The sequence below is a fragment of the Lepisosteus platostomus genome, chromosome 13 (genome assembly GCF_059453375.1).
Source record: "Lepisosteus platostomus isolate fLepPlt1 chromosome 13, fLepPlt1.hap1, whole genome shotgun sequence".
In the NCBI taxonomy this organism is placed as follows: Eukaryota; Metazoa; Chordata; class Actinopteri; order Semionotiformes; family Lepisosteidae; genus Lepisosteus; species Lepisosteus platostomus.
In genome coordinates, this window is record NC_142623.1 from 16,337,517 (window position 1) to 16,361,219 (window position 23,703).

General features: G+C 45.2%; 1 protein-coding gene across 3 annotated transcripts in view; it reads right to left on the minus strand.

Moving 5' to 3' along the window:
* The window catches only part of fdx2 (ferredoxin 2), a 40,351-nt gene that overhangs the window by 5,195 nt on the left and 11,453 nt on the right, over window positions 1-23,703 (minus strand). Inside the window, exons 2-4 of one of the 3 annotated variants that reach the window (XM_088603523.1) lie at window positions 22,177-22,321; window positions 20,667-20,826; window positions 333-5,020 (exon numbers count right to left, since the gene is read on the minus strand). In XM_088603523.1, the coding sequence (XP_088459649.1) occupies window positions 333-516 (184 nt within the window). In that variant the 5' untranslated portion in view covers window positions 517-5,020; window positions 20,667-20,826; window positions 22,177-22,321. Of the gene's footprint in view, window positions 1-332; window positions 9,147-20,666; window positions 20,827-22,176; window positions 22,322-23,703 lie in introns of those variants that run through there. The other 2 variants (XM_088603522.1, XR_015926018.1) reach the window with 2 other exon arrangements.

The window sequence follows — 23,703 nt, forward strand, 5'->3', positions numbered from 1 at the left end:
CTCATTTTATAGCACTTTGATCCATTTCAGCTACTACATGAAGTGTCAAAACATCTTATTTCCTATATACGACAATGTTTTAAAATTCGAGGAATGCATCTTGTCTTCAAAGCACTACAATTCGTCACAAAATAAATGACAGCAAGATCCGAGACAAATTAGACGTGAGAGTCACTTTCTTTAAGCGATTTTGGCTCTTAAGTTGAAAAGGTATTTTTAAAATGTGCACCGTTCTCAACTTTGTCTACTACTACTACTTCAGTGTATCTATCCATAACATCTGCCTGAATTGTATGCAACTGTATGAGGACAGCAGTCGAGACAAGACTCACCGTATGTCCAATGTAGCTTCCTCTTCACGGACCGAAAGAAATGGACGCCTGGGTTTGTATGGGTACATCCACCCAGCCTGACGAAACCAGAAACATTACCGCTGGGAAGAACTCCACAGAATCTCAAAGTCAGCCCCGCACTCCTCCTCACCATCCTGGAAGCCGCCATGACAGTTGTCGTCATGTGACCCCAGAGAGCCAATGACAAGTTCGCCTGCTCGAAGCGCGTTGCTAGTGGGCTTGGGGACTGTTTCTCCAAGCGGGTTTAATAATTCAATATTATCTCAAGTTACGTTTAAGTATATAGGATATGTTGCTTTTGTTACTCAACCGGATACAATTACGAAAATCTAGACTTTTTTTCAACATATTTACTAAAGAGTTCAATTTTTTTTATTTACAGAGCAAAGCGATAGAGCGTATGTGGAGGGAATTAAACAAATTTACTGTTCTGTGTAACATTATTCCTAACCGTAATGCCTGCAATATGAGCAGCAACTTGTGAGCATGACGAAAACACAAATTCTGCTATCTTAGGAAAATAAAAAAACGGTAATTTACGCAGTAAGGTTCCTGTAACAATTTTTCCACCAGTAGCCTTCATGGCAGCGTTCTGAACTAGGGCTGTATTTATTAATGCATTAAACGCTGACTTATTCGTTTGGGGACAGTTTATAATTGCAAGTTTAATAATTCAAGTACGTTATACTGTATACAAATTATAAACTAGCATGTAACTTGTCAAATACTTTTCACAGTTTGGAACTGGATTAGTATGCTACAGAAGACTCCGTTACACGTGGCACCACCAGGGGGAGCTATGGTCTGAAAGCCGGTCGTGTTCTAAATAGCAAGCTTTTAAAACAGTCTGCGACCGTATTAAAGCAGGGCCTGGCCCTACGCTCCGATTGCAGGTAGCCGGAGCTCAGCTGACCCAAGTTCTATGTTAATACACGGGGATCGTGACTTCACGAGTGAAACGATTCCAAGTGTTGTTGGCGTCCGTATAACGATTGAAATAAATCCATATGTCTTATAAAATTATACACCGAAATTCAGTGAGATGTTGAGTATCTTATAACATACTCAGTTCGTTTCCTCTGTATTTCACAAGACGCAGGCGATCGGAAATTATAAAGTCAGGTTACAGTATCTGTGTCACAGTAGCTGAAACCTGCTTTCACACCTACAAACAGCTGCCTCCTCTCGAGAATTTACAAGAAACCCTCTCCGACTTTCAATCTCGTGCCTTAACTTCCCAGCACTTCGGCTTTTCATTGTATTATTATTTTGTAATAATCCAAATATGGTTAAACCTATTAGTATGTATTAAATAGCACCATGGAGGAATGTGTCTTACTTCCTTTAAAGTCCCAGATGGGAAATTTGCTTTGCAGGTAGGTAAAGACATAACACAATGCACAATATATTTAACACAACATGATCCCACCATCAAATAAAAAACATGCATGTATGATGAAAAAACACATGAATAAAGTAAAATAAACTGTACAATGCATAGTAAAATATGCAATCAGTTGTCCAAAATAAGCAGGTAAGCTGTGGGAATAAAGGATAACTTATATCTATTACTCATAGAAGATTAGACATACCATGTTATTATTGCTAATAACGCGAGATGAGCTTTATTGCTTATTCATGCTTATATCCACGAATTGAAGAAGGTTTTAATTTAATTCAATTGTGCTTATTTTAGAAACAGAAAATAAACACATCTGTGCATTTACATAGAAAACAAAACTTTAAAAAGATCATTCCGATATTAAATGCGATAAAGAATTTCAATTGTAGAAAAATCTGATTCACTGTATGCAAATTTCTTTTTTAAAAACAGCTGCTGTGGTGAGCTTGCACCACAGTAGGCGCTGGAGCTCCGACTTCAGAGCAGTAATTGCGAGCCGCCAATTGTCAACCTGGAACCATTCTGAGACGCCTTCGGGAGCTCCAATGATGCTTGCAAACAATTGTTTATTCTTGGCCTTTGCATCTTCAGACACTGAGTCATAAACCATTTTCTCTGGCCCTGATTAGAGTCGGCTTGCGAAGAAACTTTCCCACATTCTGGAGCTCTGTCACTAAATATGAGTTTATTTTGTGGTAATGTACAGCTCGGAGCTATTGGCACTTTTGGAAACTAATCAGAAGCGCCGATTGAATTACGGCAGCGCCTGACTTTCCTAATTCAAACCGTGGGATCGATCGTGCTGGAACGGGTAAACTAGAAAATGCAGAGACAGCGTCTGTGTAGGATTTTACTTCGATAAGTGCGCGCGGGTGCAAAATAACTGCCGTGCAGACTTGCATTTAAAATGCCACTGCAGCCCGTCAGGTTCAGGCTTTCGGCCACACTTGTTCGGTCTCGATTACTCCAGTAAGCCACCCATCTACAGCTGGGGCGACAGGCGGCTCAAAGAATCAGAGAAACCGTTAGTCCTGGGATCTGCGCATGCGCCCAGCTGGAATCCCTCACAAGGGTCATGGACTGTGGGGTCAGGGGGCACCGACAGTTGCCTCCGTCTGTCTCATCTGCGTGGGAGTCCGACTGTGCCCCCTCATCCACTCACGCACCTGTGTCTGTTTGGTTCATTTCTTGGGCTGTTGCATTTTGTTTCCTTTACATTGAATGCGTTTTCAAAATCAGTGCAAAACGAGAACAGAATTGTACACTACAGCTACATATCAGACCCTCCCAGCTCACACCTGTAGGAACTCTGGCCAAGGCTTGGACACAGGCACTGTTAGCATTGGACTGCATGTGCCCCCTCACCCTTCATCCGTTCACCTTGATAAACCCTAGGGTTTAAAGTTCACGCTGCAAAGAAGATGAATGAAACCCCGGAACGTTCTTCATCTGTAACACTCAGGTCCCTATTCCACACACTCCCGCGGCTGCTAAGGGTTAGTGTGAAAAGCTCCCAGACAGAAATACGAAAGTAGAAGAAGCCCATGACAATGATGTCACACCTGGACAGACCGTGAGTTGGGCAGGAGGGCAACCTCCCCTCCCAGGGGGCACAGTGAGTCAGCTGATGGGGCAACGGAGCTCCCTCTCCCCCAGGGGGAGTAATGATTCCTGCTGGCTGGTGGAGAAGAGCCTGTCCCCTCCCCTCCCTTGTTCTAAACTTAGACGTTGACATTCCCCTCAGCCGTGTTACCAGCCCCCCCTCACATGCAGCGTGGCTCCGGCTCCAACTGTCGCAGCCAGCTGACGTCAGCAGTCAGCTCCGGTCAACAAGCCCGGAGCTCCGCCGTGTCCTACCGGATAGTTAGCGTCGACCGGACCGGAACCTCTCCCCCATGCCACTCTGGGCTCGACCATGCCCGGCCCGCGCCAGGCCCCGCTGTTAACCTGGCACCCTGGGGCCACCCTGGCCCGGGTAGGTGCTTGCCTCCACCGGGGGAGTCACAGCCCAGGCTGCACCCTGGCTGGAGACCCCGATTGGCCAAAGGGGGGGGGCTCACGGCTCCACCTGTGAATCTAGTGTGCCACAGCACCAATGACTACACTCCACCTAGCGCCAGCCAGTGCTGCTCCACTGGAAGGGAGTTTGCTTTGATCTGGGCGTGCTCCCCAGCTGTCTCCTTTCACTCCATCAAACAGCCCCGGCAAGCGTGGATCCTCCGGCTCTCCGAGCTCCCACCACGCACGAGCCAGGCGGAACTCCAGAGGCTCCGGAATGGCAGTTGTCCTGGGCCAAGGAGAGCATACTATGTGTTTTCTTCGTTCTCTTGAAAGCTGTTCTAGTCTAGCAAGTCGAAACGGTGAGATGCCTGCTGCTGTAGCTGCCATCAGAGGCGAGACCGCACCGCAGCATTCTGTGGGCATCAGCTACCCAGCTTCAGCACAGCTCTCATCGTGGTGTTGTCCTGGAATCTAGAATCCCCACTATCCTGGCTGTGAGCTCAGGCTCTTGGCTTGTGCCTGTCATCTGTTGTGCACTTGTGCTGGAGATGATGGAAGGACATAGGAAAAGCATGCTGTAAGGCCAGCGAGAGAACATTATCTCAGTGGGTCTGCAGTGCCCAGCGTTTGACCTGCCTACTGCAGTGCATCGCCTTAGACTCTGAAGTCTCCACTGTTTGCATTTCCTATCCAGACCCCAGTCATAACAAAGATTTTTTTCACAGCAGTCATGGCTTTTGAGTTGCATGAACTCCTACCTCCACCTCCACCCCTTATTGTCTTTTTAAATCGCACAGGATGTGCTCCTTCCAATCAAAACCTGCTCTCCCCTTCATGCAAATACCTAACGCAGAGATTTCAAGGATGTGCTGACGAGCTGTTAAGGCAGCCCTAGAGGAAAATAAAAATACTTCCCCCACCGTCTCCCCTTCTACCCAAACTGTCCAGCTTTCCCAGAATGCTTTTTCATGACATGTGGCCCAAAAAAAAAAATTAGCCTTATGCACGAGCTTTTGTATCGAGCTTCAGTTCCCTGCACAATGCACAATGCCAGGCTGCAACAGATGCTACCAAGTTTGTGCCTGCTCTCTCCTGTGACTGACCTTTCAGGTGACAGGACCCTGTGAGTGCATCAGTTCAGATCTGGATGTTCTCCACAATTTCTCCCGAAGTGCCCTGTATTCACAGGGCCCGGCTCTTGTGGGCACCAGCCGTGCTTCCTTACTTCCCTGAAGAACTACAGGAGATCTCAGCCTGAGGATGTCTGCAGGATGGGCAGAAGAATAAATCAGAGTGGAGGGGAAACACAGGGAGATCCCTGGATACCGTGCTGGGATGTGTAGGGGAGCATCAATCCAGGCTTTGTTCTAGGATGAGGGAGACACGAGGAGGGAGCGAGACAGAGGGAGGGAAGAGAAACAGGGCAGGAAAAAGCTAATCGTTCCACCAGGAGCTCTTAGCCCACTCGACTTCAAGGTCCAAAGACCCCGCGTGTCTTTCTCTAGTTTTCTTTTCGTCGTGCCCCCCTGCTACAATTTAGAGCCGGAAACAAGGGGTTTTGATTTGTCGGGCCTGCAGCTCCACTGGGCTCCTCTCAGAGGTGTCTGAGACTCAGCAGGAACAGGGGGGTTCGGCTCTGGAGCCTTCTTGCTCCCAGTGTGAATTCGGAATTTTGAACATGCAAATACAGCACTCCCCCGCTTTCCAAAAGCAAAAAAGAAAGGAAAAATAGCTGTCTAGCTAAGATAAACATCTTGCACCACGGGAGAGAGAGAGAACTCGTTCCGATTTCAAGTTGCCTTCCCTCTCTGTGTTTTTGGTAGTTTTGAATGATAAAATGCAAATAAAACACCTAACTGGCTAACTACACCAACTCCAGCTGCTTTCCTTAAAAAAGCACACAAAAAATGTTAGGAAAATATTTTTCCTAAAGCAAAAAGCTCTGAAAAGCAGCTTTGGTCCGATTTAGTAGTATGTTGTAATAGGAGGAGGCCAATTCATCAGGTTTAATGTCATCACCCCTGTTGTTTTTATTAAATCGTCTACAGTACTTTTTTTATCATATAAGCGGGTTCACTGAAGCACCTTTCAAGATCTTCTGAAAAGGATATACTTAATCTTTGTAACTGATAAGGACAACAGTTGGCAGTATCTGACTTAAATGAATCATTTAATTCATTAATTAATCAAAAGCCACGTGTTTGAAGTCTTGAAAGACTTGTAAGACCTGCAGGACTGTGGCTCTCTAGGCTGCCCCTGTGCTAGATAGACAGGCCACACCTTCCTGGCCATGTCACTTCCTCTGCAGTAAAAATAAAGACACAGAATGGGCTGCATGGTACCGCAGTGGTTAGCATTGCTCACAGTGCTGGGACCCTGAGTTCAGTTCCAGACCTGGGGTGTTGTCTGTGTGGAGTTTGCATGTTTTCCCCATGTTTGCATGGGTTTCCTTCTCCCACAGTCCAAAGACATACTGCGGGGTTTACTGGCCTCTGGGAAAACTGGCCCTGCTGTGAGTGTGTGTCTGCCCTGTGATGCCCTGTCCTCTTGCCCAGGGTATACCTCACTTTGTGCCCGTAGTTTGCCAGTATAGGCTCCAGCTCCCCTGCATCTCCTGTACTGGATGTAGCTTTTAGAAAATTGATGGATGTATGGAAAAAGAAAAACGTTGAAATTCATAGCAAATACTGTAGCCTACCTCTGCTGGATGAATAATAACAACGATGATGTTTGTTAGAGGAGTGTGCAGGCGCTTTTAGAAAGGGAGGGGAGAGAACAGACTTTCACAGATGGGTTTTCCAAATGCAGGTCTGGAGACAGGAGTCCCAGAGCTGGGGAAGTGGGGGGGGGCAATGGTAAATCAGCCCGCAGGTCCAGCACGGGGCCCGCACGCGGGGCCGGCTCGCCACCTTCTTCCTGCACTGCACTAATGAGTTTCACAGAAGGAGATGGTGGGGTGGGGGGTGGGTTAAGGAGAGAACCAGAACTAATCCGCTTGATGTGCTTCTGGACTGAGCACTCGTGTCAGACAACACATAATGCCAAGCCACAACATACAGTATGCTACTGCACTAGCGCCGCCACCACCCTCCTCCCCTGCTCTGCACATTTGTGTGACAGGATGGGAGGGAAGAGCTCTCTTAGGAAAGGCAAGCTGGAACTAATCAGCCCTAGCAGTGAGCGTCTGCGTGAGGCCCTTCACGATGCACAGTGCCCGCCTACAGCAGCAGCTCTGGTCTGGGTTCTGCTCGGTTTTGACCATGACGCTGCTCAATAGTACGTGTTACCTCCACACCAAGCCTGCTCATTTTAAAGTGACCGGGCTCCGTGTTAAACACAACGTACTGTGATAAAGCTGCAGGGCATGCTTGCCGTTTTGCTACATTTTGAACAAGTGTATTTGTATTTTGTATTTTTATTTGTATTTTATTTTCTTAGTTGTGTTCTGTATTCGTTTATTTGTATTTGCTTTATTATGCCTTACCAACCACTCCTTAAGTCTGGACTTTTCCTGCTCTTTACTGTAATTTTACTATAATGTACCACAATCAAGGCTGCTGTTGGGCCTGTGACGATAGCCATCTGATAGATAGTCGATAGAATTTCAGATCTGGCTTGCAGAGTGACTGTGTTTGAGATGGAAAAGAAAATTACTGCCTTTTTCTCAGTTGGTTTCCAAATGAAGGGCCTGAACAGTTCTCTCGACCAGATCAATGGCTTGCTATTTCTAGTTCAGGTGGAGTATTGTTTCTTCTCTAGATGAGAGAAAGCTGATAAACGCCCTCTGTTCCTCCCAAGAGCCACGTCTTTAAGTACAATGCCAGTTTGTACAGTAAGGCATGTTGGAGGATTGTATGGTGTTCCTCCGAGTGATCAGTTCCATTTCCCATGCTGTCAGTCACCCGATTGTTTCAATTGTTTGTTTCACGCATAGTGACTGGAAGATGTGCCTCTACCGGAATCTCTATTGTTTGCAACTGTTCTCTCTCCTAGTTGAGGGAAATGCAAAATCATTCATCATAAAACAGGAAATAGAACAAACTCAACCCCCGCCCTAAACAGACAGATTTCCAAAATAAGCATAGGCAGGAAGTAATACAAGAGATAAACATAAGAAAATCTAAAAATGAGTGGAAGCCCATCTAGCGTATCTATCTACCAGTATTTGACCCAAGCATCTTATCCAGATTCTTCTTAGAAACATTACGTGGCTGGGTAGTTTGTTACAGATTCCCACTACATGGTGATATAACTGCTGACTAATGTACTTCCCCCTGTCACTATAGAACATTTATTTAATAAACCTGTGTGCTCTCATTGTGTCCATCTACATTGCCATCAGAGCATTGCCGTCAGTTTTGTAAAGTAATGGCCAAAACTGTACATAACATTCTATATGCGTGGTAAAAAGAGCAAGCAAAAAAAATACAGTTTAGAGATCAGAGCCTGGATTTAATCAATCTTTGATACAATGACCAGTCACATGTTCCAACCTCTTTTCTTAATGGTGTCGTTCCATTGGGCAGACATTAGACATGAGCAAATCAAAATGTCATCGCTGTGGGCTGGAATTTGAATATATGTCCTACAAGTGAGTGGCAGGTCAGATTTAATTCAGACTAATGCCTTGCACAGCAGATAAAACTGAACTGCTATTTACTGAACTCACCAGGAGTGTAATTTACCCACATGAGGCCGATACACTCACGAACACACTGGGTGTTGTCCTGTCTTGGAAATCGGATTTTGATGGAGCCTGGGAGTCTTAGATGATGTTTTGTCTCTTCCTTCCACAACTAATCCCATCTTACACCTACACACGTCACACGCGAGACCAGCACACACTTTCCTCCCTTCGAGAAATAAACTCCCAGATAAAAAGCAATTATATAATAAAATAATTAAATTGATGCAGACACACCCTCAAAAACAAATACTTCAAAATGTTAACAGATAAAAGAATGGTGCTGTGTGGGTTTGTCTGGGTTGATAAATGTACTGAGTACATACAGTAGGGTAACTACCATGTTTCAAAAGGTGACATCTTTAGCCTGTTCATGTCTACACCTCGAGAATCAAGTTTCCCACAGGATGTCAAACTGACTTGAAGATTTCCTTCTTGATTTTCCAATTAGCTTTAGGTAATATGTGTCACTTGCACAGGCCTCTGTGAAAACATTTACCTGTGTTGACAACGTGCCAGTAGAAAACATGGAGAACAGGCATGAAAAGGCAGCGGTTGACAATCATCACGGTGACCGACATTCACCATTATCCAATACACCAGGTTGTTCATAAGGACCAGTGAACTATTTCAGGGCCCACAATTAAAGGGGTCCAAGGACACACATGGAAATTAAGAGAAAGCCTGTTGAAGGTTGGCCTAGCATTGCTGCTTTGCAGCGCAGGGGCTCTGGGTTCCTGGGGTGCTGTCTGTGTGGAGTTTGCATGGTCTCCTTGCGTTCACATGGGGTTTTTCTCCAGGTGCTCTGGTTTCTTCCCACAGTCCAAAAACAGCGGCACATTGATTGGCTTTTGGGAAAACTGGTCCCGGTGTGAGTGTGTGTATCTGTGGCCCTGCAGTGCTTGTGGGATTGACTCTGGTTCCCTGTAACCCTGAATTGGAACATGGATGGATGTTCAGTGCTGAGATTAAGAAGCGTTTCTTCAGGAAGGGGAGGAGTCCGAAAATTTAACAGCCAGTTTGAAAAATGGCACATGGCACATGGCACAGGGGTGCTAAAGTGTGTATTTACAGACACACATTGAAACGAGGGCAATGAAGGGGACACACTTTGTTTAATTTCTCTTAGCCCTCCTCCTCCCCACTCCCACTCCTGGGTCTCCAGGTCATGTATTAAGGGATTAGTCCTGAGAAGAGGCACATGAACAAGATCTGTAGGTCCTAAGCAGGCAGAGAGCTGGTTGCCGGGGGGAGAGCAGAGGCAGGAGGCGAACACGTCGCTCTTAGCAGAGAGCAGAGTGTGAAGGCCAGGGTGTGGGGGGGGGCTCTCTCCACTGATATCTTTTGGAAGCAGGAAGGAGTGGTTGGACAAGTCACAGCTGAGTAGCACTGACTGGAAGTTGCTAAGTGGTTTTACCCCCACCCCGTGCAAAGACTGATTTAATGCCGTGTTTTAAAGTGAAAGCCTGACACGGGGCAGGTCCCAGCAGGCAGATAAGAGGGCTTGGTGTTGCACAGCCTGGTATATGTGCTTTGTTATGCAACAGCGGTTACGATTCTGCCAAACTGAGGTCTGGGTCGGCTTTTTTTTTTTCCGTTTTCGTTTTCTTCCCTGCTCCTGCTTTGCCTTCATTTCCCCGCGGTCCACAAACAGGTTCAGAGACGCCCAAGCGGTCACTTCTGCTCCCGGGGGAGAGAAAGAATCTGCATGCTGAAACTTGCGCAGATTGAAAGGAGGCTTTTAATTCAAAGTCATTTTGTTTCCTTGAGCCTGGGCGTATTGTCGCTCTTTTACAGATATATATCAATTAGGTTCATGTTATTGACACCAGCCTGCAGCTGTGTGTACTGGCAGGCCTTTTCTGTGTAAACTGTAGGCTTCTGTGGAAAGTCAGAAAAGCAGATCTGATTTATAGCGCAAAATGCATCCCACTCCACCCCCCTACCTCCAGTTTGGCATTACTTCTTCCTACATATTCTCTTCTAAAACCCTGCACATTGTTTTTTAGACACTGATAAAAACTCTCTGGAATTATAAAAAGCAACAAACTGGACACAGAGACAATACAACTGTGACAAAAGTCCCAGCACAAAATGGAGGAGGCACAAACAACAGCATGCCCTCATCCTCCTTTAGCATGGAGAGCATGAAGCCGGTAGTCATTCAGAAAGTCAGGGTTTACCAGTGAGATATAATACATATTTAGCTATGCATAGCACTGTCTAGTCTGGGCATGTGAATATTTATATATATATATGCGTTTCAAAGGAAGTTTAACAGCATGGTGCAAAAGTATGTAATAATCTGTTTATTTGTTTAAAGCTTTAGCAAATCACAAAAACTTTTCCCACCATATAAAAAAACAGATTTCTTAGGCAGATAAACCGAAGCCTGTGCGAAAGCATGTGTTTAAACTTGAATGTCTTTTTTTTTTAACCACATTATACAAATTACATTTTGCTTGCAGGCATAATATTTCCAGTAAGGAGCAAAAAACAAATAATAATAGTTATCAGAAAAAAAAGAAGCAGTTCAGCATTCGAGAGTGACAATGCCACAGAGCTGTGGTCTGCCAGTTTGCAGCGTAAGACAAGCGGGGGTAGATAACCGCACTCAGAATCGACACACAACTGAGACGGGGCCCCCGAAACCAGGGCTGGGGGCTGGGGGCTGGGGGGGCAGTGAGTGAAGAATGGTTCCTGCACAGCTGGAACAGCAAAAGTGCAAGTCCTTTGCAAAACAAGTGGCACACTGGGCCTCCTGATGGTCTCTGCTCGTGTAACGTTAAAGCGCACTGGAGGTACACAAGCCCCCTCCCGGCTGGGATGGGACACTGTATAGAAGGGCACCAGCATTGCTGTGGATTAACATCCTGATAAGGTTAATTCTAAACTAGTGCTGGGGTCCTTTTCACATACAGCTGGGAGAGGCTGGAGAAGGAGCCTAGCGCTACGATACAGCATAAATATCCGGACTATGACTGAGGGTGCAAACCCCTTACTCTCCTCTCTGCTACTCGCTGTTCCTATTGAGTCAGGCTGGATCTGGCAGTAAAAGAATGAGACTGGGAAGCCTTTTGGAATGAAACTGTTCACAACAAGAGAGCCCCCTGGCAGCAGCACACTGAGCAGAGGGTTTCACCTCCTGGACTGGTGTAAGACTCCCATCGCACGGCAGTTTGATCCTTTAATTCCATGTAAAGAAGCTGCAACACACTTTGTAGAAAACATAAGTGAAGCAGAAGAACAAATACATTAACACATATGCAGACTCGCGCTGTACGCTCCATATGCTAAGGCCTATGCAATATCAGGAATAGTGAATATTACTATAGCTCCCATTCAGTATAACTTTGTGCCACTTGGAGAAGAGATGCTAAAAATGTGACACGACACGAAGCACAAAAAGGAGCAAAGGGAAGCTCATCTGCATGTGGTAGCTTGGCCTTTGTGTTAGGCTCAGTTCAGCATCAACTCCTCACGCACGGAAGCATCGGGGGTAATTGTGAGGGAAAACTCTTGGTTGGAGATGGAGAGTGCTCATTGTTATATGCTGGAGACCTGCTGAACAGTGCAATGGGGGTAGACCTGTTTGTGCTCAGGCTCTGGACAGTGTTTTCAGAGCAAGGAAGAGGCATCTTGTCAACTGGCTGCACAGGACTTGAAGAACCTGCTCCGACAATCCAGTTCAAATGTAAACATTTAAAAGCAGCTGGAAAATGACTTCCTGTCTAGGAGGGATGTTTCCTCGGTTTGTCTTGGGGGTATTTCTTTTTTCCTCTATGCTGCAAATCAACATTCGCCCACCCCTTGATTAGCTCCTGTTTCGGTGTCTGTTTCGTTTCATGATCATGGTGCTCTTTGTTGCTGCAGAAGCCGATGTTTATTCCGAGTTTGAAGCTAAAGGATATTGTCCTCGGTTTAGTCTCCCATTGCCCAAATATTCTATAATTTGTCCTGTATCTTGAAGAGGATTGTGCCAGATATACTTTCCCACAGTCTCATAAAACACGTGCTGTTTAAAATTACAGCATTAATTAGGTGCAGAGATCAGGTCTTGCATCACCCAAGGCAGTGCTCTAGATAAACTCTAATTACTACTGTATTACTACTGAAAACCAAATAAACTAGTTTACCGACAAACCTTCCCAGCTTTGTTTTTAATTTCAAGGTCAATAAATTGTCAGACTTGTTTTTTCATGTTCTACAGATTTCTGTTTCTCATTGTTTTTGTGATCTGTAGAGGTTTTGCAATTCTCTTATTAGCTCTTACTCAGCAGATCCCTAAAGATCCTCGGAATCCCATGCAAATCTGAGAAAGACCTAGGTTTGAACGCAAAGACATTAGTGAAATTCCTGAATTAAATACAACTGCAGTGCATTCATTATTTTTAAGGAAATGGCGTGATACTGACTGCTTTGCAGCATAGCTCAACCACAGCTCACGTGTGTGTTTTTTTCTTTCAATTTACTGGCTTCAGCCAAATAAACAAAAACAGTGAAGCAGAAAACGTTCATTTAAAAAATGCCAATGAATTAATAAAGGCGTAATCCCAAATTAAGCGGGGTCTTTATTGAAAGCTCTCTCAAAGTAGCCAAATGACTTTGGAAAAGACAACTTGGGTTATCATAGATCTTGATAAAATACATTCCGTATTCAGCATACTGTACATCCAGTCCGAGCAGCCGGCGGGCTCGCTCTCGCGGGGCGCGCTCGGCTCTGCGCACGGCTCGCCCCTGCCTGCCCCCCCGCGGCACGAAGCGATCGCCGTCTCGCTCAGCCTGCGAGGTTGCGAGGCTTACTCCACTGTAACCGCAGGTGTGTGATGGACTCGCTGATTGCTGCTGTGGTTTAAGAACGCCTGCTCGGGGCTCTCGGTCCTAGCCTGAACGAGAACGCTGACAGCAGAGAGAGAGGGGTGGGGGAGAAACCATCGAGCGAATGCAAATCAGCTGAACTCAACCCCTGTTAACTTTTTACTTTCCGTGTGGCCAGCCAGGACGAGGAGAATCATGGGGGGCTGGACGCAGCTCAGCCCACGCTGTGGGCTCATGCCGACACGAACTTGACACAGAAAAACACCTCCAGCTCAGTGTCGGACACAGGGTCACCTACAGTGGCCACCAGATACCCACGAACGCCACTGTAATAAAGCAGTCAGTTAGTCTTACTTTGGGAGATCACCTTTTTGAATTCATACAGTACTTCTGGGGAAAGCAAAAATAAACGTTGTAGTGATTTGTATAGCGTGTACATGCAAAACACCATATCTTCTCATTAGCAATTTTCTTCAACCTGCTCTTAATCTGAAGAGTAATTCTTTGCATAAGTAACTTGTAGTGGCAACTATTTATGTGGAAGGATTCAGTTCTCACAAGTTTCCTGGATCGACTGACTGATCCTGATTTTTTGCATAAAAGTGTAACTCCAAAAAAATGGAATAACCTGGTAGTTAACGGCGCAGAGAAAATACAGTGAACAGACTCTCCCAAACATTTCCAGATCTTGCTCTCAAAATAAATCAGAGAAGCAGGGTCCCAGCACAGGACAGGGATATGTTGGTGGGCTTTCTAACTGACCTCTTTCCACTTGGAGAGAGGATGGCTCTTACATGTTGCCAGTGAATTGAAACAAGTCAAGCTGTGACCTTAAGTGGAATGACAACATAGGGTTAGTCTCTTCGTTCTTTTGGTCTATGAATGTTTCCATTGGGTCTTTACAGTGCTGCAGTGGTTGGCTTTGCTGCCTCACAGTGCTGGGGCCCTGGGTTCAATTCCTGGAGTGCCATCGGTTTGGAGTTTGCATGTTCTCCCTGTGTTCGTTTGGGTCTCCTCCAGGTGCTCTGGTTTCCTCCCACAGTGTGAAGACTCGCTGGTAGGTTAATTCGTTTCTGTGAAATTGCCCCTGGTGGGAGCGTGTCTGTGTGCCCTGTGATGGACTGGCGTCCCATCCAGGGTGTATCCTGCCTTGCGCCCACTGCTTCCCAGGAGTGGTGCAGGGCCACCGGGGGCCTGGATAGGATAGGGGGTTAATGAAAGTGATGTGATGGGAAGCGAAGCCAGAGCTTTGATCAGGTCTGCACCAGTGAGCCGTGTGTGGCAGTGCCAGCCTGCTGCGTGTCCCCACAGAGTGGCAGACTCCCGGTTTGGGAACCTCCTTCCTCATGGCATCAAATGATGCAATGCCACGCCGCCACACGGACCATCTCAGCTCAAAGATGCTGATCACTTGCCACCGAAAAGAGGGGGGGGGGGGGAGAAACTTGCGGTCCTATTTTTTCCGGTTGAGAATGGCAAGAGATCTCACAGCCTGTTCTTTGCCGAATCCTCTTATGTCTATATAAAGAGCTGCTTAAAAAATAACTAGCGGGGGTGGGGGGGGATCGTTTGAACAGGGTTGAATTAGCTCGGGGAAACAGGCCAGTTTGAAAGACTGTTACATGTGCATGCAAAGAGAGAGGGAATACAGGATGTGGATGAGAAACAGCTCGTTTCTTTCCCTCCAGTGCTTTCGCTTCTGCTTCGCTAGGAATGTACAGTCTCATTGTGCTCGGATTCCGGACCGGTAAGCTCTCCGCCACAGTGCTCGCATATTGTTGAACTTTCTCATTCATCTGCTGTTGCTTTCAACTGCAAGGGGATTTTCTCACCCTTTCAGAGACGCCCTGCGGGCCGGCATGGCTCACTCCTGTTCATGCCAGGACTAGACCTGCAGGTAAAGCCTGTTGTGTCGTCCCATTAGACCACGGTGCAGGTTTTTCTACACAGTTTATCTGGGTGAAGAGTCCATCAACTCTGGGTGCTTTGTGTTTTGCAAATGCCTCAGGCTCTGAACATCTTTAAGAAGCAGTGCTAGACCGCACATAAGGAAACAAATGAGAGACCAGTCAGCTTTGCCTTTTCCCCCCCCGATATTGTAAAGCAGGACGAGCCAAATTAAAAAACTTTAATGCAGTCCAGGACTGTCTGCAGCGTGTATTTTCTCAACATTCACCGAAATGTCCCTCCCCTACTTCTCCATCCCACCCTTATCTGGAGCAGGGCCATGCTCTTTTCGAATCGGGACCCTCTGTAACACAAACCGCCGGAAAACACAAAAAGTTGTGGGGAAGCCAAATTTGTGCTAAAAACATTAGGCCTTCCCAGTCTTCAATGCATGTGGCCATGTTTGAGACAAAAATAGTGGGCCTCAACTTCTATATTTAAATCAAATACTCGAACGGAGCACAGACTACCTAACCATCTTTAAGACGCATTTCATTTGCTGCACATGCTGCAGAAGCACAGATATTAATAATATTATAAATATTAAAATTATAATTCCCACTGCACAGAAGTTTGACCAACTTCTGGTTTGCAAGCTGCCTGGCCTAGTATAAGTATTGCCTGCTTTATTGATACATTAACCCCAGTTGTCTGCCCATGCACATTTAGTCAAAACTGGTGAATAGGCTTGAAATATCCCTGCACTACCTCTTAACGTACACTCTGAAATGGACCGCAATTGTTAAGGAAAGGGAGAAGTACTTCTCTGCATGGAATAGGTGCAGTTAATTGTGGGGGTTTTTAATGTTTGTTTCTGCCTGTGTTGCCCTTCACCGAGCTATTGAAATGAAGAGAGGAGAGGTAAAAACACTGCTGGGAAGCAAGAATTCCCGAGTCCTTGAGAATGATGGATTGCAAACATTAGCCTCACAACCTGCCAATTCAGATAAACTACCCTATCCAAACTGTGCATAAAATGCGTTTCTCAAAATGGTTCTGCATTCATAGCCTTTCACAATCTGCAACACGTCACATCCATTGCAGTTGAAGTCTATCGGTTGTGGAACCGGTACAAAGGAAATGCTGTAGGTGACAAATTTCTTTCTTCCCTTGCTTTCCCTGCAGTGGTGTTGGACAGCGTCAACATTTCCAACTTTCCTCCCACTCTCACTTCTCCCATTCCCCTCCCTGAAAAACATCCAGACACTAGGTTTGAGCAGTTTTCCAACAGAAAGGAATATCGGCTGTCAGCCTGTTTCATTTGAATGTCTCGCCACGCCTGCAGGGAGGTGCAGCCTGAGAGTCAGAGAGTATTTGGACTGAACTGGCATAGTCTTCTTCCCAAATAAAAACCACAACATAAATGAAGAAATATTGCATTTCCTTCTAGATCACCTGCTTTCCAGCTCTGGTCCTGGAGGAACACTGTGTTTGTTGGTTTTCATTCCTTGATTATTTAATTGATCTGCTGACTTTAGACTTTTATTTGACTTGATTTTTCAGTCAGTGCTGAGTGTCCCAAATACCTTATTTTAAGGGTTCCGTTTACAACACCTTCAGCACACAGAACTGTACTCAGCTTCTCCTCAGGTTTCTTCTTGTTAATTTCTGCTCTCACTAGTTGACCAGTTAATGATGAACAGTCACAGGTGGGAATGACACTGTATCAGACACGCCCACAATTAATGTTTTTTTTTTTCTACAGAGGTCCAATTGGTTACATTTCAGGCAGCACACCTGAACGAGGGCACTCGTTCTGAAACTCAGAAATTGATACCAATTACAAATCCCATTTGACCATTCAAAAGCTGAAAGCAAATTTTCAAATCTGCCCCAAAGAGAAAACTGAAATCAAGTACCCTGTGATTAAAAGCTCAGCTGGAGCAAAAACCATAAAACTCAGTGTTCTTCTAGGACCATGACTGGGAACCACTGATCTATTGTGTTATTTCAAAATCAGCCAAGAGATGAAGATAGCAGTCTGGTCTAGATATTTCTTCCTTGCCTTCTTTACATAATGCTTACAGCTATGGTGCTTCCAGCTCCACTGAACACTATGAGACGCCATCAACAGTGAAAGCCAAGGCCCCAAGGCCACAAGCTGCTGTTTTTTTTGCGTGGGTGATGTGATGACACCTGTGTCTGGGATTCTCCAAGCAGAAGCTCACATCTGACTTGGCTTTTAGTCAGTCTAGGATCCCTATGACTTGCTGGGCACCTGTGGGCCTACAGCAACATCAACGGGATGTGTCCCATTTCTCCAATTGGCATTAATGGCAGTTTTCAGGTGCTTTGGAGACTGCAACGTGTCGAGAGGTAAATGGAACGATGGGTGGGCACGTTCATCCTTATTCTCCCCTGCACCAAAAAGATGGACCTTTAAACAGGCACTGTGGCTAAGGATCTGTGCCTGCGGCTAGAAGGTTGCTGGTTCAAATCCCGCGGGCAGCAGAGGAATCCTACTCCGTTGGGCCCCTGAGCAAGAGCAAGTTGGGGAAGAAATTCCTAATGCAAAAAATTGAATATGGCCAATAAAATGATCTGATCTTATCTTAACAGGCAGTGCCATGCCCCCTCCTAGTGGAGCACTGCCATGGCAACTGGACATGCCCCTTCACTCCCGTCTTCTGTGCCGGTTGCTGTGACAGCTGGCTACACCTCCTCAGTCCTGTTTATGTACCGGTTGCCATGGCAGTGCTCCAGCAGGAACTAGCATGACAACCCCATGCCCATCAAAGACAAGAGAACATGGTTCCAAACAAGAGAAGGTCCATTCAGCTCCTTCACTTTCTACCATGTTTCTATTAGAATAAGGATGCAAAGATTCCAGCTGTTTCTTGAAAGAAGCTCAAGAAGAGGTATGAGCTTCAGCAACATGGATGGGCAACTTGTGCCAGATAGCCACCACCCTTTGGACAACAGGGCACAATTTGGGAAAGTTCTATGTTCTGCAGTCGCCTGGCTTCAAAGCCATGTCTCTGAAATCCAATGAGAAACTCAGTAATTTTCATTCTCCAAGCATCCGCATGAAATCAGACATTGTTCCACCACCTTATGAGAAATCAGCCGAGCTGGAGATCCACTGGGGATGGGGTAATGAGGCAGTAGAATCGGGACTGGACTTGCAATACCACTGTCTAACCCAGTGCAGCAGATGCCCCTTGAGCTTGCCGATCCATTTGGGAGATATTTCACTCACTGCAGATGTAAAAGTAATGGTTGTGTCCTGACCTGGCAAGTAAATCTGAGCTCCTTCCATTAGTGTGTTGATTTAGACAACTTAGTTCTATTGCAGTTAAATCTAGGAGATCTTTTATTCCCATGGCTACTAACTTGCTCAATTAGCACAAGTCATTGATTAATTGTTTTATTTTATTTCACTCAGTGATGACCCAGGTTTTCTATTTCTTTTGGACCAAAAGGATCATTTCAAGCTTCTGACTCGTTTTTTTTATCCTGTTTCTTATCTGCCGGCAAAGCAAATTTCCCATCTGGGACAGTAAAGGAAGTAAGTCAGAGACCAGAGCCTTCTGATGACGTTCCACACTGCTGAGACATGTAAACAATTGAACCCTACTTCTGCCCCACAAACGATCCTTTTACATCGTGCTCGTTTCCTTGCATTAAATCCGTATTCCCACATGGAAATTACTGGGGAATTTCTGACTAAAGTTCCATCTTCTCCTCTTACAAACACGCAGATTTGAAATGTGGTTTAACTTATGAGTGAACTTTGCTGTGTTTTAGTTTCTCTCATTTCTCTTTTAGCTCATACAGTAAATGTTTCAAATTATACCTGATGTGGACTGGGTAACAGTACATTTTCCTTTGTTAACCCACCATAACAAGAAGCCAGGCTAAGACACTGATTTAGATAGATCAAGTGTCTTCATGTCAGGACTGTAAGCACGAAGCTACAAATGAACATTTATACAACATTCGGAAGAATGCAAGAAGTGTTCTTTTCTTCCCCGATGTTGACAACAGGGGCAGATTAGTTTGTTTAAAAATACACCAAGCCAGGACCTGCAGTTTCAGAATCAGCTTGTGTAACTAAAACAAAGTTCTGACAGCTGTGAGACTGATGTTTGTTTTAATATGCTTTAAATCCCAGAGGCCTCCAAAGAGCCAAAAATAATAGGTTTAAAGCATCTTGTTTCTGGGGGAAGGACTGGCCTGTTGGGGTGCTTCTTAGAAAAGAGAAAGTTACTTTGTGCAATAATCGGGACATCGACTTTCATTACAAAACCACACGCAGAAGCCACTAGGATTCTAGAGCCACGGTTTCCCAGCTCGTGTGCGGCCCATTCCACGGTGAATTAAACAGTTCATTCTGGAATTAGTTTGTTTTCTGATTAATTTCATCAGGATTTCTCTTTTGAAAACACACAGTTCCAGTGGGATTCTGGAAACGGAGCCCCATTTATTAGGTTTTCAAGGAAATTGGCGTTACAGAGCAACTTGAAAAGCCATCGCCCCCCAGAACCCTGACCGAGATATCCAAAGGCATTGCTGCGACACCACAATCACACCTCTGTAACAAAAACACGGTTTTTAAAATGCACGACTTCAAGGACACCAATAAATGACTATTTTTTTTGCCAACAACAGTCATTTTTAGAAAACCTAGTCTGTTCCCTCAGGGAAGAACGGAACAGCATAAAGATCATGAAATTTGGGGGAGCCGACTTTATATTGCACGGTTCGTTGCACCTCGGACAAAAAGCAAAACTGCACTGTAAACTGCACACTGTGGCTTATCTTGAACTGCTGGGCTGACGATGATTTGTCAGGTTGCCGCATTGTGCATGAATTATCTCACACCACAGAATGGCTTTACCCAGGGGGGTATTTGTGCTGATAAAAGCGACAGGCAGCAGTTGAACTCCTGCACCTAATCTCCCCTAAAAATGTTTTGCCCAGACTGAGAAACGCTGCTCAGTATCTGCAGTATCTCTGTACTCGATCGTTCTCTGCTTGGATGGGCTGCACAGGGTGAATTATGACCCAGGATCTCCCTGTAGCAGTAGTGTGGTTTTCCAGCGTGCTTTTTCCACTCAACATGCCGAATAGGAAACACAGCGCAGTACTGTATATCACCACATCAAGCCTGTCGCTTCATGTACAGGGCTTGTGTGGTGCATTTGTTCCAAACCTCTCTGATAAGGAGTATAAAGAGTTTTTGTGAAGAGGTGTTTGGGTGGCTGTATATCCCCAAAACTTTTATCAGACCTCCCCCAAAATCACGGTGAAACCCCAGAGTGTGCAAGTTTGGAAACTATCATTGTGTGCAGCAATGACCAACACATTCCAGTGGCATTTCTAAGGAACAGAGGCACTTCTTTACCCAAAGGGTGGTGGGAGTGTGGAACAGGCTGCTCAGCCATGTGATTAAAAGCCGATACCCTGGCTTCTTTCAAGAAACAGCTGGACGGAGTCCTTGGATTAATTAGCTACTAACTGCCAAGCTCGATGAGCTGAAAGGCCTCCTCTGATTTGTAACCTTTCCATCCATCCGTGTGTGTCTGTATGTCTGCCCTGCGATGGGCTGGCGTCCCGTCCAGGCTGTACCCCGCCTGGCACCCGTTACTTGCCAGGATAGGCTCTGGCTTCCTGTGACCCTGAAATGTAAGGAGGGGTAAGAAAACAGAACAAATGTTCCAGCCATCCGTGATCAATTAAACATGAGGTGTATTCAATAAAGTAATTTGGAGAATGTTTGGAACAAAACTCCTTCTGCCTTTAAGGCCCTTTGCTGAAATGCTACTTGCTTAACTGATCAGTGGCTTAATCGAGTGATCCTAACCTCTCAATAACGGGTGACTTAGGGTGTATAGCTCCAGATCTGGCCTTTACAGAAGTGCATGGCAACAGCGAGTGAGATACAAATAGTGATCAATTATAGTCTATTTTCTTCATTGACTTTTCTTGTAGTGGTGTACTCTTATGCCTTTAATCGGAACTCTTCTGGTAACGTTGGGTACCGATTTCAGCCCGGGGCTCCGCACACAGTTGGGCTGTTACTACAGAAGTCCTCCACTGCTGATTGTAATCGTAATCACAGAGTACCATTTCAAGAAAGAGAACGATTAGACACACAGTGTTTGGAGATCAGATTATCTCTAAACAATCGCACATCTGAGCATGGTATTCAGAGCAAAACCAAAAAATCTGAATGTGTTTTTTTCTAATGGTCGACATGTTCTGCATTTGATTTTTCAAAGCTTGTCGAGATCAAAATAATCATTTAAACAAACGAAAACAAAAATTAATAACGCAATCATGACGGCAGGCATTTGGCTGGTGATTATACAGGCTGTAGATGCCTTAAAGCCTGACGTGTACCTGGAATCAAGTTTGAAAAGCAGATTCTACCTTTTAACTTTCCAAGCAGCAGACAGAGTGAGTATCTTCGATGATTTTGCAAAATAATGTATATTATGTTGTCATAGCTACCGTGCTTTCAGCCCATAAACGTGTGAGACTTTAAGACTTTAACAATTTAATAGATGTTTAACGTAGAACATTGTATATCTCACACAAAGAATTTTGAATTAACAACCGTTAAATTAGGTGTTATTTCATGCTTTTAAGTACCGAAACAGGCAATTGAAGTGCAACTAAAACACATTATCACAGACTAAAAATTCCAGCTAATATTTTGAAGTTCAGACATGTTTCTAAATTTTAATGACACATATAGCGTATTATCGCATTACGGGAGAATGTGAATATAATGAAGATGGGAGCTTGGCGTTGTGTTTTACTTGGTTAAAAATGTCATGAAGTTTACCATCTTTATTTGGGGAAAAAAAACAAATGTTTATCTTGAGCGAAAAAAAAAAAGTTGCCTAGAACGTGTTTTTTTTCCTTAGAAAACAGGACTGCCCCCAAAACTCCCTAGAGATCCAAACTGAAGGGCGCGTAACCCCCTCCCCAGTGCAGCTCGAGACTTTCCCTGACCCCGTCACCTCCGGCACGGTCCGCACGTCACAGGGCCTTCGCAGCTGCATCCGAGAGGCGGGTGGTCAGAGAAGGAGCCTGGGGGGGTTGGTTAGACACGTCACTCCCATCCTCTGTGGGCTGTCCCTCCTCGAGCCCCCTTTTTTCTAAGATCTGGGAACACGAAACAGAAGAAAATACCCTTCCCTTTAAAAAAACATCACCAACATGCAAACACACAACACTTTTTATTTCTTCTTTTTGAAAAACTAATTTCCTTCCCATTTTCTTGAGCAGGGTGTGTAGTTGGGGGGGTACGCTTTGTTTATTTTTAAATCTCTGAGTTCACCTTTCCTTTGGGACAATGCTAGGATATGACTGCTCGATGACAAGTCGTGATAAGGGACACTAAGTAGAAGCGATGGGGGGGGGAGGAGGAGGAGGGGGGGGGTGCAGGCAGGGAAATTAGGTTTCTTCGCTGCTTTTAAGGGCGGCCTGTTCAAGAGTTCAAGACTGATAAAGGTGCGATGTTGGAAGGACTCCTTCGAGGTGTGAAACATGTCAGCTATTCAATGACCTTAAACGAATCGAAGGAAGATCATCATACAGTAAAGAGTGCCCCACTCAAACTGAACAATGTTTTTTTCTACCACGTCCAGGGATATTAGGCATAAATATATGGATATCTCATTCTATGATTAATAAATAGAAAGACCTGTAATGTAGGTCAGGTTCACAAATTATATACTTCTCTTACAGGAAAGCCAGTTAAGACATTTTGTAATGTTCCTTCTTCAAATTGTAATGTTCCTCCTAGGAGGTTTCAGCTAATTTCACAAATATTACAAACAGAAGTAACCGCTACCTAAAACCAGCGGGCGAATGGCGTGTGTTTCCAGCGGGGAATGAACGGAGCAGCACACGCATCAGCAGCACGGGACGAACAGAGTGAGCAAAGCGGAGTCTCTCGAGATCGATACCGAATTAACTTAACCACATCAGCCTGAATCATTCACCTCCAGGGCTGTGACTGCTATAAAACAAGCAGACATAAGTCTTGGTACGTTTCAATACATGCGTACGACAAACCTCGTGCCTTAAAGCCATCAAGTTCTAGCTAGCTTGAGAACAGTTTGCATAATGACTAAACGGAAAAAAATAAGCTGCACCTGAATTTTTAATTTGATAATTACAATAAAAATGTTTTTGAAACGTTTTAAATATTTTAAGCACCTGCCACATGAGTCGTTCGTTATAGAGAGCTGTCTCCACTGGGCAGGCACAGAGCGAACATGGCGAAATGAGTTGTGCCCTGAACAGGGGAGACTCAAGACTCAGGGCTGCGACACTCAATCCCGGAACTGAACACGCAAACACACAGAGTTTCCTTGGAAGTGAAAGCTTCTTGGCAGCTTACAAATCTGAGAATACCGGTCGTTTGGACCAATTTAGTCAGTAAGGGATTGAGCTAAGTAACTGAAAGACTCAGGTGGAAGCACAGCCAGGCAACCCCCTGCTCTGACAAGGAAAGAGGAGTTTTAAAACTGAGCGACTGT